This window comes from Ochotona curzoniae, unplaced genomic scaffold, assembly GCF_017591425.1.
Source record: "Ochotona curzoniae isolate NIBS_2020 unplaced genomic scaffold, NIBS_Ocur_1.0 scaffold_2453, whole genome shotgun sequence".
NCBI classification, from domain to species: domain Eukaryota; kingdom Metazoa; phylum Chordata; class Mammalia; order Lagomorpha; family Ochotonidae; genus Ochotona; species Ochotona curzoniae.
The window spans coordinates 3,678,901-3,706,751 of record NW_024467094.1 but is presented as its reverse complement, the minus strand read 5'-3'; the positions used below and the strand labels follow the sequence as shown (position 1 = coordinate 3,706,751).

Here is a 27,851-nt window from a genome sequence, read left to right as displayed (position 1 = left end):
GCCCGCTGGCCCAGGGTCATTGTCCTCAGGAGGCAGCAGAGCTGCTTCTGACCCCTGATGTCACAGGCAGGTGAGCTTTCTGGGATGCTCCCCAGGACGCAGCTCGCTCAGGGGCATGTTCATGGTGGCTGCCAAGTCACAGTAGCATCTCCCTTGCTCAGAGAAGACAGGAAAGGCGTGCTGGGCTCCATCATGGCAGGTGGCACCCGTGCGTTCCAGCATGGGGCAGAGCGCCTGGGCACGGGTGTCTGAGTGTTGTTGTCGGGAGCAACGAGTGAGGCAGCCATCCGTCCCTCGCTGTCATCCCGCGCATGGACACACGCCCTGGGTCCTGGGATGTACTGTCGTTTCTCACGGACCTGGGCTCTCGCCCTGTCCACGTCATGCTCCCTTCGAGGGGAGCCCTGAGCCTGTGGGGACTCCCCGGGGTCTGCAGGCATTTGCTGTGACGCAGGAACCAACAGGTGACCAGGCTGCCTTCCTGCTAGATATGGTCAGTGTGTGGCGGCCTTGCGGCTGCCGTCTCCTACACTGAGACAGCTGCATTTAAAACGAAGGGGTCCACTGCCCTGTATTGTGCCACTTGGTGACTGGGATGGCTCAGGAGTTCCCATCGTCCACCTGCCCGGTGTCTCGGCCCCACTGGGGCAGGGCCCTGCAGGGGGAGTGCATGCCTTGGACCCCAGAGGGAGCACTCGGGTGGACAGCAGTCAGATCTGGGAGCTGGAGTGGATGCTAGTTCCCTGGAAGGCGACGCTGGGGGGGTTATAACTACCGACCCCGCGCGCCCCGGCTCCCGTTGTGTCGCCATCGTCGTGGAGCAGCAGGCTTTCGTCATGTGTGTGCACAGAGCAGGTGCGGGGTGTGTGCTGCGCCCCCCCGTGGCCGCCAGGGAGAGTGCCGCTGGGCGCAGTGTTTCTGTGCCGTTGCTGTTGCGTCCTGTCTGTGCCTTCTCCGAACCCTGTCATTGTGTTCTTGCAGCCGTGTGACGTGAGTGGCGCGGTATTGGATACGTGTGAGGGGGAGTTTCAGGGTAAGCCGGCCCCTGCTGCCCCCACAGCCGGCCTAGCCAGGCCAGCCAGCCGTCCTTGGCCGCCCTCCCTCCCCTGCCCCGACTCTGCATGTGACATGGACCACCCGCATGGCCGCCTCTCTTTTACTCGGCGCTTTGCGGGACTCACTGGCCTTTTCCTTGCTTTCCATGAGAAGGAAAGCCGGCACCCACACTCGGCTCGTCCACTAGCGGCCCTAGTACTTGGAGGGTGCTGGAGCACCCACTGTCTTTGGCCACCCCAGCAGCATTCTGGCTCCAGGCTGAGCCAGCCTGGCAAACCCACAGGGACTTGGAGTGTTACAACTCCCACCAAGCTCCCCTCACGCCCTGTCCCTGTGTGGACGGACGGCCAGCTCATTCCCATCCAAGTCAGTAAGATGCTGTGGTCCCCTCCTCCCATGAGGAGATGCATCGAAGCAGGCAGCAGAGGGATGCACTGGCCTCCATGACAAGAGGGAGCCCCAGTCCAGCAGGGAGCCCCCTGTACTTGTCCAGAGACTTGGGGGGTAGACAGGGCTCCTTACAGAACTCCAGCTGCCTGGAAGTCCTGGGAAAGAAAGGGCCAGGCACCTCTCTGGGCTCAGTGGCTGGCATGCGCTGCTCTGGCCAAGCTGAGCCTCACCCCTCTGCTTCTCATCTGACTGCCGAGGTGCAGGGGAGGATGGAGACTCGCCCGAGGCCACAGCCTTGCTCTGTGACAGGGCCAGGACAGTGACTCCTGATGGTACAGCTGGTCCTCTCCTCGGACAGCAAAGCCAGGCTTCACACTGGGTGGCTGGCTCTAAGTGTGACCTGATGCACCCAGCCCGGTCACCCTGTCCCCTCACCCCAAGATCTCTGCTCCTGGCTCAGGTGGATCAGAGCCGGCTGCAGGAGCGCCGTGAGGACCACATGGGGCTAGGGGGAGGGAGACGAGGGAGGTGGCCCTACGTGCCGGCATGTCGGTGTCTGTGGAGTGTCTTTGGGGGCAGTGTCCACATGTGTCTGTACATGCAGCGTGAACCTCTGTCTCCCCTAAAAGCCCTGGCTCCCGAGAGTGGCCCGGAGCCGCTGCCCTGCCAGGCTCACGTCCTCTGAGGTCAGCAGGCTGGGCTCAGTGAGGGTCAGCAGCGCTCAGAAGGTCAAGGGCAAGGGTGGGAGTAGCAGGGCCCAGCACAACTCTGCTGCCCACAGTTGCAGGAGTCGGCGAGGCTGGCCTCACCATTTGCTGCACTGTGCGCTGTACGGGGGGTGCCTCGCATCCCCAAGGTGCTGGCGGGGGGGGGGCCTCTGTCCTCTTGGCCACTGCCCAGATGTCTCCACAGAGCCCTGTGACTTGGCAGGCGTCTCCCCAACTTCTTCCCCTGAAGGAATGACCTTTCAGGCCACCCAGCTACTCCCAGGCTGCCCTTGGCCTAGCTGTTCTTGGGGGTCCCCCCTGTTTAGTCGCAGGGAGGAGAGGGGCTCTTCACTGCCTCGCCGGGGCAGACCTGAGAGCGCAAGCAGCTGCAGAACTCCGGCAGAGTCCCTGAGCCCTGCCCCACAGCACCCTCATCCAGTCTAGGACAGCGAGGCCCCCCGGCCTCCCAGGTGGACACGAGCTCAGAGCGCAGCCACAGCCCCGGGCCCGTCTCTCGGCCGGCTGCCGCTGGAACAACCAAAGCCCCCTGCTTCCTCACGCTGACTGCACCTGCCTGCTCCCCCGGCCCCTTGTGAGCCGGAAGCCCCCCCAGTCAGCTAACGCGCTCTCCACCCGCCCCCACTTGCAGATCCTGTCCACTTCGAGATCCCCTCCATCCACATCGAACTGGGGTCCACACTCCGCCTCAGCCCCCTGGAGCACGCACGGCGACACTCGGTGACGGACAAGAGGGACTCGGAGGAGGAGTCGGAGAGCACAGCGCTCTGAGTGGTCGGCAGTGCGCCCCCGCTGCGCGTGTACATACCTACGGGGCACCCAGAAACACGCCGCCAGGAGCAGCGTCCCTGAGCTTGACAAGCCCCTTCTGTCGGCCCTTCCTGTCGCTGCCGGGTGAGGCTGGAGCCAGGCAGGCAGCTGCGACCTCCGGCCTCGTTGGTGCAGATCTTCCTGTTCGTTCCTCTCGGGTGGTGACGCTGGCCTGTTGCTGGATCTTTGCCTTTTGACTCTGTGCCTATTTCTGTTCCACTTCAGCCTCCATGCTGAGCAGTGTCCGCCTCTCTCCACCCGAGGGCTGGCTGGTCAGAGGCCCTGGGGAGCGGGGAGATGGGGCAGGTTAGGGGCCTCGGTGGTTGGCAGAGAGGAGACTGGCTGGGGGGCTAGAATCCCAGCAGTCCTGGCCACTGACCTTGACTTCTGATAGCTGCAGCTCGGGGTGGCAGGGCAGGGCAGGGCAGGCCGGTGGTCACCCGTAGTCACAGGGCTCCGAGATGAAATGGCCTAAAACAAAATTTGTTCTGGAGTCATTTTCCCCGATGGTTATTTCTTCCTGAACTCCCAACGTGTAAGTTAACGGCTCCCTTCACTCCTTCATGGTTCGATGCTTCTCAAGTCTCGAGAACTCTTGACCGTTTCTGGAGGGCCTCGGGAGAACTTGCTAGGCTACTGTCCCCAACAAAGCAGAATGCTAGCAACATTCAGGCCTGTCCCTGAGGGCACCCGGCTCCCCAGGAATGGGGCCCTGGAGCCTGCTGGATGAAGGGTGACCCCCAGCAGGCCCTCCCCCAGCACTAGCCTAGGCGCAGCCCCTCTCCTGAGGCTCCCGTCGCTTCTGGAGGCAGACAGGGAAGGCACGGGAAGCCTGTTGACACTTTGGGATTCAGGAGTGAGAACCAGATTTGGGCCGTGCATGCAGAGTCAGAGTTTAAAAGAAAAAAAAATTTTAACCTTTTAAAAATAGATATACTATACCTATACATGATATAATATTTGTATATATGAAATCTATATTTGTTTAATTTGAGCCATTCAACTAAACCAGTGTACAGGTGTACAATGAGGACTCGACGCCGTTACTTTTCGCAACATGGGGTGAGGTCCCTGTCCTCGAGTGGGAGTTGCAGACATCTTGTGTCATAGCTTTGCTCACTTCCTGGTCAGGGCCGATTAGTCCCCAGTGTGTAAGGAGCCGGGGAGGGGTGAGGTTGAAAGTTATCTTTAAATATATGTACAAAAAAAAAAAAAAACCCTGTTGTCCAAAGTCATGTTATTAAAATAGAGTTATTATCCCTGAGCTTGGCACATGCTCTCTGGCAGCCACAAGGCCTACGTGGTCCAATGGGGATGCATCAGGGGAGGCCAGAGGGGACCACCGCGGCAAGGCCCTGGCACGGGCTGTCCTCTCACCACTGAAGTTTCCAGAGCTCTTTCCATATTCCAGCAATAAATCCTACAGTGCAATCTGTACATGAGCGTGGAAGCGGAGAGGAGCCAGCCCTGGCGATGTTCTCAACACGTTCAAGGGGCAGCACGGAGCAAGGCAGGCGTCTCCACTCTGAGCCACAACACCGGGAAGACTTGCGAGCCTTGAGGCACTGCCAGCCCAGCTCTCCCCAGCAGCGAGGCCACGCCATGCCAAGCAGCTGCCGCACAGGTCCTCACTGCATGGGAGTGGGCTTCCTTGGGCACACGGGGTCCCCAGCTCTCCCAGGACCACACTCTGAGGCAGCACCAGAACGAAGCGGAAGCATTTGGGTTCCAAACTCCATCTTTATTGTGCTGTTCCCGGTCACTTGCGCATGTCTGGTGGGCACAGGGAAGCACCTGGCTGGCATCGGTGAGGGGAGCAGCCCTCAGCTGCCGCAGGACTGACGCTGGACTCACAGTTGCACTTGCTTCTCCCCTGAGCAGACTCCTGTGCTGCAGCCGGGCCAGGCCCTCATTGCAGGAGGCATCCAGCAGATACGTGGGGCTGTGCTCCCTGGTGCTCACCAGGGCAGCAGGAGCAGCAGGTGCCGTGTGCAGGCAGGAGGACATCCGGCCTGCAGGTTCAAGGCTACGTGGGATGCTTTTCTAGGCCCGGACCTTCTTGCTCTGTGGGCTCCGTGGCTCCTCGGAGCGGGCCCGTTTCTGCTGGGCCTCCCCGTCCTGCTCCTGGGACAGGAGCGCCGCCCGCACCAGCCGCAGCTCCCGCTTTTCCCTGCGCTCCTCCATCTCCTCGATGTCGCCGGCAAACAGCGCCTTCAGCGAGGGGATCAGCTTGGGCACTGTCGCAAAGTCTCCAAAACAGACCTGGGTGCGGGGGCAGACAGATGATGCAGCACACAGACCAGCCCCTCCCTCACTCTCCCTCAGGCCAGCTGACCACAGCCCCGCGGAGAAACAAACCAGGATGCCATGGGGAGGGAAGGGAGCCCTCTGAGGAACAGGGCGGGCTCCTTACTGCCGCTCTGCCACAGATGGCGAGGCAGGCAGTCCAGGCCCTGACAGCAGTGACACTGTCTCTTAGGCCCCGTCCCCTCACCCTGCAGGCCACCTCCCCTTGGGAGAGGCCAGCCACCTATCACACAGGTGGTGACTGAGTGCTCCAGGCCTGACAAAATGTTAATGGCCCTGAAAGTGACATCTGGAAGGTATCTGACAGACAGGCTGCCCCGCATCCGGCCCAGGGCATCGTCTGGGCCAGGGGATCAGGAAAAGAGCCTCATGGAGCACCCTGGACAGCGTGCGAGGACCCTGTTGTGGCCGGCCACGACCCTACACGGCCCACATGCAGCTCCTGACCCACACACACCTTCATGTGGTCAAAGGCAATGCCCACTTTGTCGTTGAAGTCGGGGCTGAAGAGCGGGATCTTGGCGTAGCGCTGACTGAAGTGGTTCAGCATGATGAACTGGGCCTTCATGCGCATCCCCACACCAATGGCCTGGGAGGTGGTGCTGCGGATGGGGCACACGGCACAGGCGACTGAGCCATGGGACAGGCACGGGCCTGCTCCTTGCTCGGGGCCCAGGGAAGGCAGGTGCAGCCCTCCGCTGGCAGCAGCCCTGCCAGGGCCTCACCCTTCTCTCGAGCTCAGAACCGAGCCCCAGCTGTGCTGCCTTCCACCCCCGTCTTCAGGGAGCGCACCTGTTAACTGGGCAAAGCTCGCTGGCAAGGCAGCCCCCGGAGTCCATCCCCAGCCCTGCCTCATCCTGGAACTGTCCTGGAGAAAGCCAGGATACGAGGCCCACAAGAATGGCAACGGGTTCAGAAACAGCACGGCCCAGGGTGGGAGCCGGCCGGCCTCTGCTACCTGTGCGTCTTCTCCACGGCCTCCTCCTCGAGCCCGTCCTCCAGGGTGGCCTCGTGGATCAGGAGGTTAGCGTCCTTCCCTGCGGGAAGCACGGGCATCAGGCCCTGGCCGGCCCAGCCCCACCCCTCAGTGCTGCAGGCCCACAGCAGGGATGGCAGGTGGGGTCGCAGTCAGCCCCCCGCTGCCCTGCACGCAGCGGCACGGACTCCACAGCAACCTCAGGCCTGCCTGTTCCTGGCTCAACTCACCCATCTGGACCAGGGCCTCGCAGGGCATGGTGTCCCCCGAGTAGACCACTTTCCAGCCGGAAGTGTGGACCAGGGCACAGCCGTAGGCATGCTTGCAGTGCCGGACCAGGCAGGTCTGAAACTGAAGGGGGGTGGGGCTGTGGGACTGCAGCGCAGGGCTGGGCGCCCACCCTGCCGTTCTCAGGGCCCGTGGCTGCCCCTCTTACCTCCTGCAAGTCACACCTTTCCAACAGTGAGCTGATCAGTCCTTCAACCGTGGGGTTTGAGACCTCAGCCCCTTTCTGAAGGCACTTGGCGGGAATCATGCTGTGAAAAGTCAAAGCATTTAAAGGTACACACAGTGAGTCTCACACCGTGGTGTAGCCAGGTTAAGCTGCTGCCTGCAGTGCTGCCAGCCCATACGGGTGCTGGTTCAAGTCTCAGCTGCTCCTCTTCCAATGCAGCTCCCTGTTGATGTCCCCGTGAAAGCGCCTGGGCCCCTGCACCTACATGGAGACATGGGTGCAGCTGCTGGATTTGGCCTGGCTCAGCCCTGCCTGCCCTGGCCCTGTGGGGAGCGAAGTGGCAGACCAGAAAATCCCTCACTGCTTCTCCCTCTAATTCTACCTTTCAAATAGATCTTTGAGTTTTTGTTTGTTTTGTTTACTGGAAAGGCAGATTTAGAGAAAGGAGATAAAGATCTTCTGTCTGCTAATTCACTTCCCAGGTGGCTGCAACGGCCGGAGCTAAGCCAATCCAAAGCCAGGAGCCAGGAACTTCTTCCAGGTCTCCCACGTGGGTGCAGGGTCCCAAGGCTTTGGGCCGTCCTCGACTGCTTTCCCAGGCCTCAAGCAGGGAGCTGGGTGGGAAGTGGAGCAGCTGGGACATGAACTGCCGCCCACATGGGAGCCTGAAGGTCACAAGGTTAGGATTTAACTACTAGGCTACCACACCAGGCCCTCAAATAAATCTTTAAAAAAAGTAATATACACACACTAAACATATAGAATCAAAAGATTTTTAGAATTTGGCCTGGAAATCTTAAAATCATTTTTATGAAGAAACAAAAATCAGTGGGGCAGGTGTTACAGCACGGCAAGTTAATGCCCCGTGTGTGACACCAGCATCCCACATCAGTCAGTTATGTTCTGGCGCTCTGCTTCCAGCCCGGCTCCCTGCCAGTGCACCTAGCAAGGCACCAGAAGATGGCCCACGTGCTGGGTTCCCCACACCCACGTGGAGTCCATTCCCCCAGCCACTGCAGTCCTGTGGGGAACAAAGTAATGAATCAGCTAAATAACAAAGTCATTTCAAGAACATGACTCCCGGTTTTACGATGGGGAAGCAGCCATCAGCAGAGCCCAGTGGAAACACTCGGTTCACTGCAAGGAGCCTGGCAGGCAGCCAGTGCCCTGGGCTCGCACACTACCAGGAGCCTGGGCCGGTGGGCCGTGCTCCCCGCCCGACTGAAGTGGGGGCTGGACCAGCTGGTGTGGACGGTGTCTTTGTGAGGGCTTCTTGGCCGGGCAAGCAGGAAAGCTGGCCAAAATCCAGAATGCAGGCAGAACTGCACGAGGGCCAAGACAAGACCTTGAGGCAAGGATTCTCTTCGCTGCACCTGCTGGGGCAGGGACACCCCCGCCGGGCGCCCCAATGCTCACCTCACGTGCTGCAGGATCTCCTGGCACTGGTTGTGGTACTGCTGCAGCCAGGCCCTGAGCTGGGTGGGCGCGACCACCAGCAAGGGCTGCAGCGGCTTTCCCAGAGATGCCTACGACAGAGAAACCCACGTGCTGCGCCAGGGACACGATGGGCAGCGGCAGTGCAGGCGGGGGCCGAGGCAGGCGCTTGCTTACCAGAGCCCGTTCTCTCTGCAGCAGGATGTTGAGCAAGCCCTGGGGAGGAGTGGAGACAGGGCTCAGCCGGGCCAGGATGCAGCACCTCCCCACCGGGTCGCGATCGGGTCATGGCCTTCTGACCTCTGACCCCCTGCCCTCTAACACTCGCAGAGTTGGGGGGGGGGTGATGCATGCTGACCCAGGAGACCTGTGTGTGCTGCCACCCAGCACCGTTTCCTAGCAACAGAGGCAAACCCGAAGCCCCGGGCAAGGATGGGAACGGGAGGGAAGGAAAGCAGCTGGTGGCGCTGTGGCTGGAGCCCCAAGGCCTGGCCCGGCACTCACCGTGTGGTGGTCTGCGTGCAGGTGGGACACGAACACAGCAGCGAGAGTGCCCAGGACCCTGTCCACTTGGTCCCCATAGTGGCGGCACAGCTGCCCAAACGTTCCTTCACCGCAGTCCAGCAGCACACGCTTGTCAGCGCTGCGGAGGAGAGCAAGAGGGCCACTCGCTTCAGAAGACCCGGCAGCAGCTGTGCAAACTTTGGGCCCCTGTTCCCCCCCTATTCCTTCTGCCAGGGACTTCTGGACCAGCCCACTTCTCTGCCCATTAAGGGTGAACTGCAGGTGCTCCTCCCCTTTGTGCAGAGTGAGCATGGCACCCTGAGCCCCGTGGGGTGTACGGAGTGGCACAAATGCCAGCCATTTGAGTGTACAAGTTTGTGAGCAGTGAGAGGTAGCGATAAGCCCCTGCTCTTCCAGCCGGCAGCTCCCTCTGCTGAGGATGGTGGGGACAGGCCAGCAGGCACGCAGCGACTCCCCAGGTCTGGCTGCCGTTGGATTTTTCCCTCTCCAGGCAGCTGGGTCTGCCCCAAGCCGGGCTTCCTGCGGGGGACGTTCTGCAGAATGCAGGGTCCTGGGCCCCAGTCAGGGCTCTGACCTGGTCTCAGAGGGGGCTGCGCTAAGGAAGAGGCTGTCCCCTTGGCCTTTATCCCTCCTACGGACAGGAGGGCAGCAGTTACCTGCAGAGAAGGTTTAGCACCTTCGAGAACAAACTTCAGCACTAACCCCAGGGGGAGCCCTTCCCCGGTGAGCGCCTGGGCCCTGGGAGCTCACCCCGAGCTGCTGGACGGCGCTGGCTGGGTCGCGAGGGAGACACACCTGTGTGTGGACTTGTCACTGCTGTGCGTATTTAACGCAGTTTGCTGGCTCACTCTCCACCACTTGCACAGAAGGTGACATGGCAAGATTCTCCAAGCTCCCTGGAGCTCCTCAGAATGCAGCATGCCCCAGCCCCTTCCCTGACTGCCTCCCTCTGCACACAGCCGAGCCCAGGGGGGCACAGGGAATCCTACGTAAGGCAGACTGGAGCCAGAAAAGGCTGCAACAGCCAGGGAGGCTGGTGGCAGCTGAGGCCCTGGTGCAGGCTTCGGGCCTGCTACTTCCCAGCTGTGCAAAAACGCTACTGCAAGGAACCTGATCCTCCATGCACCCAGCCACACAATGGGCAGTTACTCCTTCACAGGGCGGTGTGAAAACGAGGGAGTCGGCTTCTTAGCCAAGTGCACAGCCCAGACGGCTGCCAGTTATTTTCGTCAGAGGACATTAATGGGAGACACCTTGGGGGTTCCCAGCAAAGTCAGCTGCTGAAGCTGTGAGGGGCAACAGGGGTGCCCTGGCCAGGATAGCAGGTGCCCAGATGAGCCTGGCGGTGTGAGGACGGGGTGCTCCCGCCCGGCAGTGTGAGGACGGGGTGCTCCCGCCCAGTACCTGATGTTGACGAGTGTGGAGCTGACATTGCGGATCTTCATGGGAATGGCAGAGCCCGTGCCAAGGAAGATGATTTCTGGGAATTCTCTGCTCTTCTCTGGGGGAAGACACAGGTCAGCAGGAGCCTGACGTCACTCATGACAGCACATGTCACCTTAGGGCCCCTTCCCGGGCGGGGCACGGGCACCTGCTGGCTGCTCAACTCTACAGTCCTTCCCACAAACAGATCACTCCAGTATTTATATATATATATATACATATTTACAAAAAGAACAGAAAGATGGCATGGGGGATATCTTTATGCTCTGTCACCAGGATTTCATGACGGTGGGGGCTGCCTGGCATCCAGCCTGAGACTGTGAGCTCTGCGTGTACCCCGCGGCTCCCCCAGGCTGGAACACCCCTGCCCTGCAGGGGTGAATGGGCACAGAGGGCCAGCACTGAAAGCAGACCCCGAGAGCTGGTGACTGAGGCCAGGCCGTCGCGCAGCCCCCTGCAGGCTCCCGGGCCCCTGCGCACGCCTGAGTGGCTCTGTGATCAACATGGGACTCTAACGCACTCCTCATCTGCAGACAGGAAGGTGCTTCCCGGTATCCAAGGAACGGGCCTGGGAGGGCCTGTCCAGGAGGGGACGACTGAGCCCACTGGGTGGCTCCTTGGCCACAAAGTCCATACAGAGACACAAGGCTGGTGACAGAGTAAGACTTCGAGTCCTCTTCCAGGGTTCTCCTTCCACTCCTTTCATGAGTTGAAGACAACAGGAGAAGAACGGATGACAAGAGCAGCCCTCCCTGCCGGTCCCTGACTGCTCTGATTGGACAGCCTGGGGTTCCCACGCTCCCTCAAGCCCTCCCCACCACAGGCTACAAGCCGAGCATCCAGTCAGAGGGCCCGGGATGATCCGCGTCCGTGTGTGAATGTGTGTTCACACTAGCAACACTTGACCTAGCGCTAATGAGAACATAGAACCCAGGAAGGCGGCAGCGCTCCCTGCCCGTCCACTCACCTGCAGGGGCCAGGCCATCCTGCACGCTCTTCCTGTATTCCTGCACGCTCTCCTGGAAGTTGGGGAGCTCCAGGGCCTCGGCTATGAACTCGTCAGGATTGCAAGCAACAATGGCATCCCTGCAGGGAGAGGGGCATCTCAGGGGGCTGCAGGGGTGTGTGGAGGAGGGAGGTATAGCCTCAGCAGCACTGGCTTGGAGACCCAGGATGAAAGTGCAGGAGGAGGGCCCAGTACGATAGCGTAGTGGTTAAAGTCCTCGCCTTGAAAGCACCAGCATCCTATATGAGCGCAGGTTCTAATCCTGGCCACCCCGCTTCCCGTCCAGCTCCCTGCTTGTGGCCTGGAAATGCAATCTAGGATGGCCCAAAGCCTTGGGACCCTGCACCTGCATGGGAGACCTGGAAGAAGATCCTGGCTCCTGGCTTTGGATTGGCTCAGCTCCAGTCATTGCGGCCACTGTGGAGTGAAGCAGCGGATGGAAGACCTTCCTCTCTGTCTCTTCTCCTCTGTGTATCTGACTTTGCAATAAAAATAAATCTTTTTTAAAAAAAGCGCAGGAGGAGCTGCACAGCAGTCCATAGCAAAGTGACTGCGTGTGAGCCAGGTCCACCTGCTTGCTGCCTTCTGCATCTTTCTCGGAGAGGAGAAAGGTTCTAACCAGTTTCAGTCCCTCAGCACACCTCTCTGTTGCAGGGCCTGCCACGGAGCCCTGCCAATGCTCAGGACAGACTCTGGCACGCCTGCACAGTGTTCCTGACCGACACCTGCAGGCAGCCCGCGTTCTCCCAGCTGAGCGGCAGAGCCCCAGGGCCATGAGTCCCCATACCAGCGTGCACACAGCTCAGCACCTGCCATCGCCAGAGTACCCTGCACGGCAAAGGCAGCGACTGCTGGTGGCTCGGCACCCTGGCCAGGCAGTGGAACCTCCTGGAGGTTCAGGCAGTGTTCTCCAGCCCAACTCTCAGATTCTAACTCAGGAAGTCTGCCCCAAGTTGGGGTTTTTCCCAAGCAGAGGGTGAAGGTGCCCATCGGCTGGCTGGGTCTGAACTGTGCAGGTGCTGATGGTGGGGTGGCAGGCCCTTCACCCCCAGATGAAGCCGCTTCCATGGAGCCCTCCCCACGCCATCAGAAGGGCACTCAAGACTCCCCCCGTCGGAGCAAACAGGAGGCTTCAAATCATTCACAAGCCAGACCCTGAAACCACAGACACGGAGCCACAGGCTCCCCCCACCTCCCGGATGGGGCATTTGGGCAGAGGCTTTGCAGGTGGAACCTGAGCCAGACCCAGGGGCCCCACCCAGAGCAGTCACCTCACGGAGGGCGGCAGGCCTCCAGTCCAGGGTTTAGATAAAGACCTTTACTGAGGATTCAAACAGCCAGAGACTGGAAACGTCCCAGAGCAGCTGCCCGTGGAGAACCAGCAGAAGCTTGGCCGAGGACCACTGCCCGCCACACAAGAAGCCACTGACATCACACCACACACTCCCGTGTGCTGATCCTTCAATACATTCCCCCCAGGCACAAATTAAAACACATGCATTGTTAACAACCATGCTGTGTGGGTGACGCTGCTCGTCCTGGATTTCGGGCTGTGTGTGTTATAACAGGTGCTGCCAGTATTGTTACAAGGGTCAGAAAAGGATGCTCGGGGGCCAGTGCTGTGGTACAGTGCGTTAAGCCACCACTGGTGACGCCAGCATCCTTTATGAGCACCGGATCAAGTCCCAGCTGCTCCACTTCCAATTCTACTCCCTGCTAATGCACCTGGGAAACCAGTGGAAGATGGCCCAAGATGACCATGAAGCTCCTGGCTCCGAACCCGGCCAGTGTGGCCACATGGGCAGTGAATCGGGGGATGGGAGATCTCTCCACCTTGTCATACCCTAGAGCCCTACACCCGGGCATCATCAGGGTCACCTGGAGGGAAGCCACTCCTGACCTGGATGACCACATGACCCCAGAACGGCACTGACCTCTGCCACTCCCTCCTGGGGCGCAGCTGGTACTTGAGGAGGCACTCGCCACGGACGGTGGGCACAGTGAGGGCAGGGGCTTCTTCCTGAGAGAGAGAGAGAGAGAGAGATGGATGGATCGGAAAGCAGAAGCTGCAAGCCAGACCCAGCAGGGACTGGGCTGGGACCCACCTGATCGGGCAGGTCGGCGAGTGAGGGGAAGATGTCCGGATGGATGAGGTGGAGCTGGGTCTGAATCTTACGGCTGCGCAGGTTATGAAGCGACGTGCAGTTCTCATTCAGGATCAGGTGCTGAGTGTCGGGCCCAAACCTATGGGGAGACAAGACAGAGGGCTCAGCCTCGTGGGAACCACGCCTGCCCGCCAGCTGGCTTACTCCACAGGCAGCATTTGAAAGACAAAGCAAGGACAGAGGGAGGGGAGGGACCCATCACGAGGCAGAACAGCCCACACCCACAGCAGGCTGCCAGGCTGCGTCCTGTACCTCTCCATCCACTGCTGGTACCGGCTGTCCAGAAGCACAGATTCCGGGGCTATGTGGACCACTAGGGCCAAAGGCGCATCGGCCTTTCCTTGGTACCTGCAGGAAAGGATGAGGACAGCTCTGCTTCACAAAGTGACACACAACCCAGGACAGATGCCACAGGGCTGGGTGGCCAGGGATGGGGAGGCCCAGCCCTGCGTGGCGAGCACAGTAGGACCACCACCTGTGCACTCTGGTGGCTCCACTGCTCTCTGCGGCGCTGACCCAGCCAGGCCCCGTGCCAGCCATGTTGCCCACAGGGGGCTCCTCTAAGCACATGCTTCCCCTGCCGGCTCTGACTCCATCTCCCTCACAACCACTGCCTCCAAGAAATCCTGCCACTTCCTGTGCCGCCTTGGTGTCCACTCTCCAGAGGACTCGAGACACACATCATCAGGAATGAAAATCTGGGGTTACATTGATGACAATGTAGCCGGGGAGGTCCTCACCCGTATCAGTGCCTTAACTCCCAACTGCACTCCCAGCCCCAGCTTCCAGCTCACACACATGCCGGAGGTAGCAGCACTGGTCTGCTGGGGGTAGACCAGTCCCGGCCCACACCCAGCACGGGAGCCTACACCCAGCACGGGAGCCCACGACAGCACGGGAGCCCACGCTAGCATGGGAGCCCACGCCCAGCACGGGAGCCCATGCCAGCACGGGAGCCCACGCCCAGCATGGGAGCCCACGCCCAGCACGGGAGCCCACGCAAATCACAGGAGCCCATGCCAGCACGGGAGCCCACGCCAGCACGGGAGCCCACGCCAGCATGGGAGCCCACGCCCAAGTTCCTGGCTCCCTGCTCTGATCATCGCAGGCATCTGGGGAATGAACCAGTGGGTGGGATACCACTCTTTTTGCCTTTCAAATACATAAAGTCACCAACTAACATGGTGGTGTTTTTCCTTGTACTCCTTTGAAAAACAAAACACGTAAAACACCGAAGAACTAAGCAACAAATGTGACAAGACTAATACTATGGAGAAAGCCACTACCCTTCTTGCATTTGGAAGATTCAGCTCTTACGGGTTTTAATAGGCCCAGTGAGCTGGTAACCAAAGGCAGGCTGCTAAACCACCTAGTGGGGCTGGCCCCATAGCACAGCAGGTAGGGTTACCACCTTCAACACCAGCATCCAAGTTCCGGCTACTCTGATCCAGCTCCCTGTTATCACTCCTGGAGAAGCTGTGGAAGACGACCCAAGTGCTTGGGCCCCCACGCCCACATGGGAGACCAGAAAGAAGCTCCTGACTTTGGACCGGCCCAGCTGCGGCCACTGCAGTCATTTGGAGAGTGAACCAGTGGACAGAGGACCTCTGGGTCTCTTCCCCCTCTGTAACTCTTCAAACATATAAACCTTAAAACACACACACATAAATAAGGAATACGGTAAAAAAAAAAAAAAATCCCTGTGTAGCACACCTTCTCCCATGTTCAGCGGACAGCCCCACTTCAAACAACGCAATTTAATTTAAAAAAGAAAGCATACATACCCAAAATATACACATACCCCCACAACCTCTGTCACATGCAGCATCCCAGGGCACTGCAGCGACAGGAGGTACCTCTGCTACCCAGACTCGATGAAAACACACAATCTGTGTCCCCAGAGCATCTGTGTCCCCAGAGCATCCACCCCTCCACACAGAGAGCTGGCCGGGCCCGGAAAGAACCCCCCAGTGTGGAGGGCACCAGCAGCTCCAATGACCTTTCGTAGGAGAATGAGTGTGTATCATAGCACTGACACACATAAACACGGACCGGGAAAGGCACAGACCATACGGGATGGGAAGAAAGCCACAGGCCAGGCCAGCAGAGCATAGCATCTAGCCTGGGCTCCAGCTGAACTGCAGAACCGGGCTCTCTCTTTTCCAGAGGATGGAACAGAACGGCACCGAGCCAGCAGGTGTCCAGGCTGGGCTTCTGTCCCTGAACGCAGACCCAGGACACAGCCAGCCTCGCACACCCCAACCCATCTCTCTGGCCTCAGTGCACACAAACGGACAGAACCCGTTCAGGCCCAAGCAGCCTCAGGACGACTTCTGGCACGCATCAAAACGGGAGAGAGCTCCGCAGTTCACTGCAGTAGTGCTGGATGTGCAGCCGTTTATCCGGTGCTCAGCAGTCCCTGACCACCAGCCTTTTCTGATCTCATGGCAACGTGACGATCACCATAAAACTACCCGTCACAGCAGTGACACACGTCCTGCTGGCAGGACGGACCTCAAGGAGGGCATCCCAGAGAGCGGGCTGACCCACAGCCACAGCTCCGTCCCGGACAGATCCCCCGAGGTATGTGCTGACCCCCCGCGTCCCCCCATCTACCCATTGCCAGGAGCCCGCCGTTACCTCTGCAAAGTGGCATTCTCACAGACAGGCTGGATGAAGCCTTCGTCTGGACACTCCACCACCACAAAGGCCAGGCCAGGGTCTGGAGGGGTGCAGAGCTCTTCAGCCGAGATCTGCCAGAGAGAACGGGCCAGCTCAGGGGTCGCAACTATGGCACGAAGGGTTAAGCCACCGCTGGCTACACTGCTGTGCCATGCCAGAATGCCAGTCCAAGTCCCCGTGGCTGTGGTGGGACTTCTGCTCCAGCTGCCCACTCCACGTGCCTAGGAAAGCAGTGGAGGGCAGCCCAAGTCCTTGGGTCGGTCCCCGCCACCCACGTGGAAGAGCAGGTGGGAGGTCCGGACTCCTGCCTTTGGCCTGGACCAGCTCCTGTGATCCTACTTGGGGAGTGAAGCATGGAAGACCTCCCCACCTCTGCTCTCTGTCATTTGAATAAATACGCTTTCATAAAGTAAATCAGGCCATCCCTCTGGTACGGGATGCCCTGTCAGAACACAGTCAGAGGTCGGCACAAAAACCAAGCAGCCCGTGAGCGACGGCTAGCCAGCACTGCATGCCCCTGCCCAGCAAGGGGGTCAGTACCATGCATCATCACGACCACCATCCCAGGCATTAGGACAGCATCCCCAGGCAAGCACCGAGCTGGTGCAGACTGCTCTGAGCAAATGGGGCTGACATATTACGGCTCTCCAGGTCACAGCCACGCATCCTTGCATCTTTATAGACACCAGAGTAGCATCTCTATGAAGACTGCACCTTCACTCGTTTTGGGCTCGTTCACCTGAGGCCTGAGCTGAGGTCCAGGGACACCACCCATCCTCCCACAATAGTGGTGGCGTCAGCCTGCAGCACGAGGTGAACGCACAGAGCCCTCCGCGTCACTGAGCCCAGCGAGGGACTTTGAAGCTGTTCCAGGTCCTTCTGGAGCCCCTCCGTGCCCCAGTCCCGGCCCCCGGAACTGCTGGGGCATCAGGAGAACCGAGCGTCTCACCTCTCTTCCTTCGAAGGTGATGCTCTCTCCGTTCTTGACGGCGGCGATGATGGGTGCGATGGCGGCCGTCCCACTGCAAGGCAGAGACAAGCCCCCTGTGAGAGCCGCTGTCTGAGCAACCTGGGGCCACCCACAAGGTCCCCGACACTCAGACACTCACACTGGGAGGCCCAGCTCCTTCGCTTTCAGGACCAGGAAGTTGCCTTTCTTTACATGGAGCTGCAACGAAGAGAACATCAGAATCCCATCAGCAGCGGGGGGAAGCAGCTCAAATCCCATCAGCTTTTCAGTTCACTAAAATGCTTGCTCCAAATTAATGTTAAATATTTTCCTGCGAGGGGCAGAGTTACGCTCCATCCACTGGTGTAGCCCCCAGACACCTGCATCGGCAGGACTGGGTCAGGGTGAGCCGGAAATTCCATGCAGGCCTTCCACAGGGTCGGCAGGGACCCAATTCCTTGAGCCACCAGCCCCACTTCCCAGGATGTGTTTAACAGCAGGCTAAAATCCAGGAGCTGGGGCTGGGTATTACACCCGACACGGGCATCGTAACAGCTCGGCAATCACCACCACGCGGTGACCAGCACTGTAGCTTGACAGGCCAAGCCACTGCCTGCGGCACTTCTGTCCGACACTGGTGCAGGTTTGGTTCCCAGCTGCCCTTCTTCCAATGCCTCTTCTGATAACAGGCCGTGGAAAGCGCTGGAAGATGGGGCGCTGTGCTCAGGAGGGATGAAGCCCCCGACTGGAGTGGCCACCTGGGGGGAGTGAACCAGTGGACGGAAGATCTCTGCCTCTCCCTCTCTTCTGTAACTCCAACTTTCAAAGAAAATAAATCTTAAAAACAAAAACCAACCCCATGCAAACATTAGTGAGGTCTCCAAATTTCAAACACAGCGACAGAAAAAAGCCACAAATGGCATGTTAATAATTCACTGAGTGTGGGATGTTTGATTTTTAATTTCTTCTTACATACAAATTGTTTCAAATTATTTGTGATTTAACTTCCTGGAGTTACCCTTAGGGTCACATTTCAAATGTGGATCATAAAGGCTTATCCGTAGGATTCTAGAACATTCCAGCTTTATGACATCCACAAGCACTATAGTGACGATTGTCTCACCACAGCAAGTGGGTCTGGAGACAGAAAATAAAGGTTTCCAGTGTTTAAAAGGAATCTGCGGGCCCAGCACGGCAGCCTAGTGGCTGAAATCCTGCCTTCCATGCACCAGGATCCCATATGGGTGCCAGCTCATGTCCCGGCTGCCCCACTTCCCACCCAGATCCCTACTTGTGGCCTGGAAAAGCAGTAGAGGATGGACCCTGGACCAGTGTGAGAGACCCGGAAGAAGCTCCTGGCTCCCGGCTTCAGATCAGCTTAGCTCCGGCCTTTGTGGTCACTTGGGGAGTGAACCAGCAGTTGGAAGATCTTTCTGTCTCTCCCTCTCTCTGTAAATCTGCCTTTCCAGCAAAAATTAAATAAATCTTTAAAAATTAAAAAAAAAAAAGGAACGTGCACACAAAAGCCATGGGGGCGGGAGAAGGGGCGAAGGGGCAAGCTCTCTAAGAATTCAACTGATCCCTTCCCGACTGGGGCAACGTGGCGCGTTTGGAAGACAGACGGCAGCTGGAGCAGAAGCCCAAGCTCCCGTCCCAGGCGGGCTGCTCGGCCTCCTTCCTCCGGCCTCCGGGACCTGAGTGAGCTCCAAGAGAAAGGAGAGGGCAGCAGGCACCACACGTAGACACCACCATGTGAAACAGGCAAGCACCACGCCTGCTCCCAGCGGTACCCGCAGGAAATCCCATCTGCTGTTCAAATACACGGAGAAGTCAGAGCAGCGAGGACCCCGCGGCTAACAGGCCTGATGGTCTTTCTCAGCTGTTTCCACTTGCGGCTGGGAGGCGGCTAATGCACCATTCCCGACACGTTCTCAAAACCTACCTTATTTCTCTAATAAAAAATCAAAGTCTACAAGAGAACACGGGCTCCTCCTCACAGATTAAACAAGAAGCATCTGTTATAGGCTTATCATAATTTTTTTAAAAGTTTATTCTTATTTGGAAGAGAAAAGGAAAGACAGATCTTCCATCTGCTGGTTCAGCCACCAAAGCGCTGTGACGGCCGAAGCTGGGCTGCCCTGAAGCCAGGAGCTTCTTCCGGGTCTCCCACATGGACACGGGGGCCCTGGCACTTGGGCCATCCCCTGCTGCTTTCCTAAGCCGTGATCAGGGAGCTGGACTGGAAGTGGAGCAGCCGGGACTGGAATCCACACTCACACAGGAGGACAGCTCTGCAGGCAGGGGCTTAACCTGCCACAGCACCAGCCGTAAAAGCTTATTTTTAGCAGGTCCTTGTTTTCAAAACTTATGACAGAGGAGCTGGTGCCATATCATAGCTAATTAAGCCTCCACTTGTGGCATTAGAACTCCATATGGGCACTAATTCAAGTCCCAGCTGCTCCATTTCCAATCCAGTGCCCTGCTAATGGCCTGGGCAAGCCAGGGGTGGTGGGGAGTGTTTGAGTTCCTACATCCCCATGGGAGCCCCAGAAGAAAACTCCTAGCTCTGGACCAGCCGGGCTCCGGCCATTAAACCATTATGGGGTGAACCAGTGTCTGCCCTCTCTACAACTTACTGTAAGCAGCATCTTAAGCAGTATTCCACTAACGATTTCAGAGTCTCAGAGCTAGGGTTCTGTGAATGCTGGCAAATATTAAAATCCACCTTAACTGCTACAGGGGAAGAAAAATGAAGGGAGACCAGCATAGCAGCTGCCTTGGAGGGGCCCGACTTCCAACTGAACGTTACACACCCCAGTCTGGCAGAGACTGTCTGACACCCAGAGACTGTCACAGGACACAGAAGCTCAGGTGGCGCTTTGAGAAGCAAGCGTAGTATCTTCCTGGCACAGTTAACTACGCCAAAGGCCAAGGATGCCCGGCCACGCGGGACCCCCTACATGGGCAATGCATGCATGTGCCTACACGTGTTCACTCACTGACCCCTGGGCAAGACCCGCTCACCTGGCAGACGAAGGCCACGACCAAGGACGGGTCCCTGCCCGCTGTTCGCTGGCTCACTCCTGAGGAGACACAGACACAGCTGGTCAGATGAGTCCGGCCTAAGGCGTGGCCAACTGCTACCAGCTGGCCTCACACGTCCCGACACAGGTGGGGGAGACGGATCAGCCCCAGCAGATCTTTCTAAAAAAAATCCTACTTCTGCTGAGATTTCAGTAAATGAAAAATGTGAAACTCCAACTGGAACCACTAAGAGATGGCAAAATAAATAGATAAATAAAAATTCAACTTCTCCAAGATATAAAGAAGAAAGGAAGCAAAGTGTAACCCCACTCCCTCATGCACCTGCTTGCCCAGCTCAGCTGTTAGCTTCTGCGTCCACGGACACCTGGCCTGCCCTGATGCTGGCTACTGCAGGCCCGAGTCCTCCATGTACACCAGGGGAACTCTGGGAAACTCAGCCTAGCCAAGGCCACAAGCTGACCCTTCCAGGTTCAGTGCCCCCACGGGCCACGGTGTCGCACGCACACAGTCTCCTTAGAACGGCATCTCTAATCTAGAGCATCACGAGCAAGTTGCGCTCTGTGACTCTGCAGGCGGAAACAGGATGGTACCAAGCGGAGCAGGCGGGGCACAGGAACACCAGTGCTGGTCACTCCCAGGCAGCGTCTGAGCCAATCGAGGCCAGAGAAGCAGGGCAGGACCCCGCTGTCTGCTGGCTGGGGCGTGGCGAGGGGAGGAGGGAGGCCAGTGGGAATGGACCAAAAGGTACAAAGCTTCACTTTGATTGGAGGAGCATGTTTCTCCTTTCTCTGCCCTCTCGGCCTTCAAGGTGAGCACAATCAACAAGAATGAATCCTAAACTGTAAAACCACTTCAGGGCTTTGGATATCTTCACAAGACTAAGTCGGTGGGGGGCCGGTGGCGTTAAGGGCTTGGCTGAGTCTGCTTACAAAACACGGTCACACGACTCCGGGCGTCCCAGGGATGTCTGCGGGAGCCCCTTAGTTTATGACATGCAGCCTACCCACATTCCCTGCGCCTTTAACCACCTCTGGATGACTCCGCATTCAGGACCCAACCTGACTGCTGTGTCGTTCAGGCAGTGACGTCAAGAACTTAGCCCGCACATGTCCGGTACTGCCCGGCTGGCGGCTGAAGCTGGGACGTAGGTTCCCAAGTACAGAAGGTCGGTCGGCTGCATGCAGGCACACGAGTCGGAACATTGCCCCGCATCCCATTAGGCACCCAAGTGATTTTTTTTCTTTTTTTCCTCAAGATGCCTTTTAAAGACATGAGAGAATGCAAGCTGATCCCCCCTCTCCCCAGCCCCACGTGGCCAATACCGTCGCCATCTGAAAGACGCTGCTGGTTCTCGGCGGATCGCTCCGGACTGAGCTTGCCCATGGGTCTTTCTGGACTCAGTGGGGGCTGGCGCGCTCTGGGCTGCTTCCGCTCACCTGGTAGGAAACCATCAAACAGCTCATCATGCCAGGTGCGCTCACAGCCAGGGCCGCCGTGGTCGCACATGGGGAGGGCCTGATGCTAATTAGGCCAACAGGCCTCGCCTTTCATTTACTGCCATGGCAACATGCTGGTTCTCAGCCGACCCCGGGCTCTGGGCTGCACTGGGGGCTTGGTCCCTTTGCTTCTGCCTAACCCGGAGCAGCATCTGCGACAGGAATTCAACAGTGTTGAATGTTTGTCAACAAAGTTAAATCTCAAAAAACAAAAAAAAATACAAAGAAATAACCATGCCTGCTGTTAACAGACCCAACTCCCTCATGGAACTCATCCACTGGGGCTGGAAAAAAAGAATCAGTAAAGCTGAGCACACCAAGCGATGGTCACGCCGACACAAGCGTGTCCACAACTTTGCGCTGGGGACAGGAGAGCGCAGGCCAGGAAGAAACACGGGGACAGGAATCTGGCCGAGATGCGGTGGGGAAGAGAAAAACCCACCCAGACACAGGGCACCTGGCAAAGTTCTGTCACTGGCACCCAAGCAACGCGCCTCGGCTCAAGTCACACGCTCCCCACCGCTTCGTCCACCCACAGCCATGAAAAGGCCTCTGGACCCAGCGTGCACCTGCCACCAAGGAGCCGACTGCCAACGTCGGCTGTCTCGGCTGCCACGTCCAAGCCACATCCCTTGGCCAGCCCCCGTGGCTCTCGTAAGCGCTTCTGACCTCTGGGTAATAAACAGTCTTGGAGGCTGCTCTCATCGGGAGATGGTTTTAGCAGTTCCTCTGGCCACACCTCCCCAGAAGCCTCTCACGAAGAAGGCTCTGGGAGCAGTTTGTTCCCCAGCAGTGCCTGGGGGTGCAGCAGCCGGAAGCACTGAAGTGCTGTCGTCGGCGATTCAGCGTGTCTGTCCCACAGCCCGTAAGCTGGCTGATGGCAGGGAGCCAACCCGAACTCCTCAGCCGCAGCTCCGGATCCTTCCGGGCCCAGCGCAGGGAGTTCTCCCAAGTTTCTAATCTCAGCCACACTAGCCCGCCGCGGGACCTCGGCCCAGGGGGCTCCGGCTTTCGTACTCACTGTAGATGGGCACCTGATGGACGGTCATGGTCTCATCCATGTATTCCGGGGCAGAGTGGGGCCGCACCGCTAGGGGAGGAAGAGAAGGGAGAATCAGTTCAACGACACGCCTGGAAACTAACTATGTCAGCTGCACACAGCTCAAGCGCTTGGGACTGGGCTGGGCGCCTGCCACCGGGACCCAAAGCTGAGCAGACTAACAAACATCCGTAGGTGAAGAAACAGCGCATTTTTCCAGCAGCCATTTATGTTTACTACAGGCAAATGGATGTGTCACGACGGCTGGTGAGTATCTCCAAGGCAAAAAACATGTAAAGCTGCCACTTGCAGCACTGGCATCCCACAGGGGTGCCAGTTCGAGTCCCACAGCTCTCCTTGCGGTCCAGCTCCCTGCGAACGCACTGGGAAAGCAGCAGAGCACGGCCCAACCGCGTGGGCCCCTGCAGCCATGTAGGAGACGTGGAGGAAGCTCCTGGCTTCAGACTAGTCCAGCTCTGGTGGCTGAGGCCATTTGGGGAGTGAACCAGTGGATACAAAATGTCTCATCTCTCCCTCCGTTTTTGCCTTTCAAATAAAGCTTCCAGAAAGATTTTCTGGCAGACCAAGTTAGCAGACAGGCACGGTGAAGCCAGAGAATCTATTACTCAACTCCTAAGAGGCAGGACACATGGCAAATAAGACATCAGAGCCTCTGCAGCTCATGGGCATTAAGAAGCCCAAGACCTGACCAGCTCCTGGCCCAGAGCCCTGCCGGGATCCCCACCAGCAGGAATTCTCCCCCCAGGCAGGAATTCAAGGTTGCCGGAGCCCTGCCTGAAAGCAGGGGGGAGCTTTGCCGCCTAAACGAGAAAACCTGACTTGGCACCCAATCACCTCTGCCTACCCAGCCCGTGAGCAACATGGCCCGCGTCATCGCAGCATGCAATGCAGGCCGGGTCTGAAAATGATAAACTCTGGATGAGAGAAACAGCAAGTAACAAGGCACGATCAAGGACATACCCAGCTCGATCCCTTTCAATGGGCCAGAAAATATTTTCATGGCTTCTAAAAATTTCTCCTAGAAACAAAAAAAAAAAAAAAAAAAAGGAAAAAAAAAGTAAAAAAGGGGGAACAGTATATGGCTAGACAAACAGATAACACAGCAAAGGTGTTCAAACATCTGGGAGGTGACCACACTGTCCTCCGTGAGTACACTGGCCCTCATTTACATACAAGTAACTAACACCGTGTTAGGAGCCAAGGAATCAGCAGAGAAAAGCAAAACAGTGGGAGACGTAAAATCACTACACCCAACGCTGCCAACTGCGATTCTGTGGCAGAGAAAAGAAGAGACTCAGGGGCTGGTGTGGAGAGCCAGCGCCAACCCCTGCAGGGACTGGCTCTTCAGCCGGCGCTACCACAAATTTGGTGAAGACACGGCAGGAAGAGACGCACAGACAGGACGGAGCGCCCCGAGAGGACAGGGGTGAGGGCTGGCCTGCGCAGCATCTCAGTCAAGGTGGAGATGGCAGCCTGGCTTCCCCGGGACGTGTGGGCCACAGCATGGTGCCTGCATGTTGGGGCAAGTGGGAAGGGTTCGGGCTGGGAAGCGAGGCTACAACTGTACTGTAAAGTGGCCCCTGATGACAGCAGGCGGGGATGACACGCAGACGGCTGCAGAGAGGATGAGGGCCTCGGAGGGAGACAGACACAGGGCTGGATTGCAGGTGCCGACTGAGATGAAATCAATTTTTTTGAATTGGTCCTTTTCCTGCTAAACGAACAGTTCTAATGATGTGCACACAGTCCCTCCACCGTGCAGTAAGTTGATCTAATAGGCATCAGGATGCCTGGAATGTCCCAAGAAAAGCAGAAGCTATCACGTACTATGTTTTACGCACATGTCAGTCTCGTTGGAAAGATGAGCTTTACTCTGACCTATCCAAACAGAACTTCTTGGCACAGCAGCCTAAGTGGCCTCCTGTGACACATCCCACGCTGACGCCTCCCTGCTAACGTCCCTGGGGGGACCAGCAGACCGTGGCCCAGGCATCTGGACCCCTGCTACCCACGTGGGAGAACCCGGATGGGAACTGCTGGCTTCTGGCTTCAGCCTGGCCCATTCCTGGCCGTTGTAACCACCGCATGAACCAGCGCATGGAAGCTCGCCCTCGCGTTGTGTGCCTGCTCCCCTTCTCTTAAAGACAGGCTGAGTTTGAAAGAGTTAGCAGAGACTCACCAACTGTGGAGGTCCCGAAAGCACACACTTCGGAAGGCCCGTTTCCTTTAAGGTCAGAATCATTCCTAAAAAGCACGAATCCAATCAGAGCTCTCACCAGCCGGTCCAGGCTCATCGTCTACGCGGGGACTGCAGCTCCCCAACAGTCATCGTGGGAGCATGGAACCCCAGCCCTCCCCACGAGGAGAACGGAGACTTGAGCGAGGTCCCTGCTTGCGGCATCTGAGGACGCGGGGCACACTGATGCGTGCAGGTGCAGGTGCATGGCTTTCCCTCCTGCACTAGGACACCTCCCCAGTCTCAGCTCGGACACAGGGACCGGTCCAGCCTGCGCCCTTCCTTCCCCAAGGGCGGGGTCCCCTCAACAGCAGGTGTCTGTGTCCACAGTAGGCTCACCCCCCCTCAAGCTTCCTCCCGTTGCCATGGACACATTTCAGACCCATCCACCCAATGCAGTCTGCGGAAGCGGTCTCCATACCAGAACCCGCTCGTCCCACTCTGGGCTGGCCTGGAACAGCCACAGCGAAGATACTCACCGCACAAGCCCCCCACGTTACTCCAGTGCATCCGCGTCAGGAATATGTTGTCCAGGCGGGCGACCTTCAGCCTGGGAGAGTGAGAACGTGGGAGCAGGGATGAAAGGCTGGGACAGACGCACCCACCTCGCGCCCCATAATTATCCCCTGCCCCAAAGCACAGGGGTGACTTACTTGTGCTCCTGCATGAGTCGCTGGACGCCTTCCCCACAGTTGAAGAGGTACCTACGGGCGGGGAGGGACAAGGGGCAACGTGCCAGCAGAAACTCATTAACATGTCCGGCATGGGTGAAATGCTTCGATGCGGACTCGAGACGCATTGAAGGGACACTAAGTATCCGAGTTGGTACAAGCAGAGTGGGCTTTAAAGCTTCCTTTTCGGGACTGGAAGGAGCAGGGCCCTGGACTTCAGAATGCAAAGCTTCTTGCGGGGAGCCAGAGGAGGGGGTCCTCTGTCCCAGACCTGTGTACCCCACAAGCCAAGCAGGAGGGAGGGTCCAGCCCTGAGCGACCCCAGAGAGCTTACACCTGTTCTACACGGCTCCCCGCAGACACCACCCCCCAGCCACCCCCTATTGGGTAAGAGGGGAAGCAGGGACACCCCGAGACCCCCCGGTGGACAGCACGGGACGCCGGCTCGCCCACTGACCGGTTGTACTCGGAGAAGACGTAGAGCGCAGCGCCCGCGTCCCGGCCGCCGGCCGCCACCACCTGCAGGTACACGGTGTTGGGCCCCCCGGAGCCAGAGGACGGACCCCGCTTCTCCCTGGCGCGCAGGTGCCGCAGCGGGTCCTTGGGCGGCCGGGGGCGGCGGGCGGCTCCCTGCGACATGGTGCGCCCGGCCACGGACCGCCACGCCGACCGGAGCGCCCACATGCGCCCGCTGCTCCGGGGCTGCGCACCCAGCCCCGCCACCTCCGGCCCGCGGACCTCCAGCCCCGCCTCTCCGCGGCGCGGCGCTCAGACAGCCAATCGGAGCGCGCCTCGCGCGGCCTGGCCCGCCTCCACGGAGCAGCGTAGCCAATAGAAGGGGGGATCTTGCCTCTCGGAGCCTGTCAACGGACGGCGGCCACAGAGATGAGAGGGCTAGAGCGCCGGGAGAGCGTCACTCCTTAGCTTCCGCTTTTCTCAGCTTAGGCTGGGGGAAACTTCTGAGGGACAAGCTTAGAGTTTTGATTCCTTCTTGTTGGGATGGTTTGGAAGGATTTAATGTGAAGACTTAAGTTCTAGTGACTCTTGGGATCTTATTAAGAAATCGGTTTATTAAGGACTGGCTGGCACCCCAGGGTCAGAGGTCCTTCGCATAACCAGGCCATTAAAGACCTACCAACCCCATAGGTAGCTAAGTAGTGTTTCTCTCTGGGATATGGGGCAGTCATGGAAAACACAGGGATGAGGTGGAGAGGCAGAGCCTATGGGAACCCCGTCTGCTCCACTTCCCACCCAGTCCTCTGTTGACACACCTGGGAAGGGCTTCGGTCTGGTCCAGCCCCAGCTGTTGGTGGCCATTTGTGGGAACGAACCAGTGGACAGGATGGTCTCCCCGCTCTGTGTGTCATTCTGCCCTTTGCATAAATAAAAGGAAGGGGGGAAGACTCTGGAGTTGCCTAGGAGAACGGGCCCTTCTGGCCTGGCGGCGACCATGGGGAGGGCTTGCTGGAGAAGTTCTGCACAGCTGCCGTAGGACCTGGGTAGGGCTGGCGTTGCACAGACACCTGGAGCTACACCCCCACAGGCGTTCTCTCAATCAAAGCATCACCGACTACACTGCTTCAGACGTGTGAGGAGAAGCAAGGAATACGACATTTCCCATGATGCCACCTTACTTTCGAAGTTAGAAATATCTCAACACACAGACACACATGCAGATGTGGATGCCTCGGTTTTGTGGATATTCTGGGGGCGTATCTGTTAGATAGTGTCCAACGGTTTAATCCATAGAAATACAGGAAGAGTTGCTTTCTGAAGTCTGGTTCAGGAGGTCAGGATCTCAGTGTGTTCAGAGGACCTGGTGTGCCTCTCTGTCCCTGCGCTTTGCAGTTGACATAAAGACATGTGCGTAATGACGGAGCATGGTCTTAGCTCCGGTTAACTAGTCATCCCTTGAGACATGTGTCACTTGTTTGTGTTGAAAGCATTCACACTCCTGCTCCTGACTGGTTTGAGACACACACAGGCCAACCATCGTTACCCCACTGTACTTACAGAACATGAGAAGCGACTCCTACCCAGCCGTGCCCCTGAGCCCACTGGCCTTCCTCCCCCCCGGGCCCCCAATGGTCTCCGGGGTCCTGCTTTCAGTCCTGGCATATAAAGACAAGAGCCTCCTTGGGCCATGGTGTACAGGAGGGTGTGAATTCCTGAACATTCTTCTATTCCAACCACCTCTTCCTGCTTGAGCGTGCACTTCTCTCTCTCTCTCTCTCGCACACTGCTAGGATAAAATCGCTGTTTTTGCTGGCACTTCCCATTCACGAAGACCCTCTCACAGAAACTTTCTAGGATTTTTTTTTTTAATTGGAAAGGCAGATTTACAGAGAGGAGGAGAGTCGCTGATTCATTCCCCAAATGGCCACAATAACCAAAGCTGAGCTGATCCAAAGCCAGGAGCCA

At 58.1% G+C, this 27,851-nt stretch overlaps 2 protein-coding genes across 9 annotated transcripts in view; one reads left to right on the top strand and one right to left on the bottom strand.

Annotated features, from left to right (window-relative positions):
* ARHGAP44 (Rho GTPase activating protein 44) overlaps positions 1-2,979 on the top strand; it is a 129,725-nt gene extending 126,746 nt beyond the window's left edge. For 2 of the 4 annotated variants that reach the window (XM_041000415.1, XM_041000414.1), the window contains one exon: positions 982-1,033. In XM_041000415.1, the coding sequence (XP_040856349.1) occupies positions 982-989 (8 nt within the window). In that variant the 3' untranslated portion in view covers positions 990-1,033. Of the gene's footprint in view, positions 1-981; positions 1,034-2,802 lie in introns of those variants that run through there. The other 2 variants (XM_041000413.1, XM_041000412.1) reach the window with 2 other exon arrangements.
* A 1,234-nt stretch (positions 2,980-4,213) lies between these two features.
* ELAC2 (elaC ribonuclease Z 2) lies at positions 4,214-26,114 on the bottom strand. Of its 5 annotated transcripts, none has more exons than XM_041000975.1 (24): positions 25,888-26,114; positions 25,413-25,463; positions 25,239-25,309; positions 24,703-24,767; positions 23,484-23,541; positions 22,485-22,553; positions 21,290-21,403; positions 19,947-20,005; positions 17,083-17,141; positions 16,923-16,995; positions 15,932-16,044; positions 13,544-13,639; positions 13,232-13,370; positions 13,061-13,146; positions 11,088-11,206; positions 10,082-10,178; positions 8,657-8,795; positions 8,330-8,368; positions 8,135-8,244; positions 6,701-6,800; positions 6,495-6,615; positions 6,247-6,325; positions 5,746-5,890; positions 4,214-5,243 (listed from the first exon to the last, which is right to left on the bottom strand). In XM_041000975.1, the coding sequence occupies exons 1-24, from the start codon at positions 26,112-26,114 to the stop codon at positions 5,025-5,027; spliced, it is 2,448 nt and encodes an 815-aa protein (XP_040856909.1). In that variant the 3' UTR covers positions 4,214-5,024. The 5 variants fall into 5 exon arrangements, with proteins under 5 accessions (XP_040856909.1, XP_040856912.1, XP_040856910.1 ...); XM_041000978.1 differs by having other exon boundaries at positions 13,061-13,139; positions 13,228-13,370; positions 21,296-21,403; XM_041000976.1 differs by having other exon boundaries at positions 21,296-21,403.
* Positions 26,115-27,851: the final 1,737 nt, after the last annotated feature.

Excerpts from the sequence above, each read along its gene's own strand:
- ELAC2 (XM_041000975.1), bottom strand. The coding sequence starts at position 26,114 with ATGTGGGCGCTCCGGTCGGCGTGGCGGTCCGTGGCCGGGCGCACCATG. Across the intron at positions 16,996-17,082 it reads AAGGAGCTGGGCCTCCCAGT|TGGGACGGCCGCCATCGCAC; the intron begins GTGAGTGTCTGA and ends TCTGCCTTGCAG. Across the intron at positions 8,369-8,656 it reads TGCACGCAGACCACCACACG|GGCTTGCTCAACATCCTGCT; the intron begins GTGAGTGCCGGG and ends ACTCCTCCCCAG.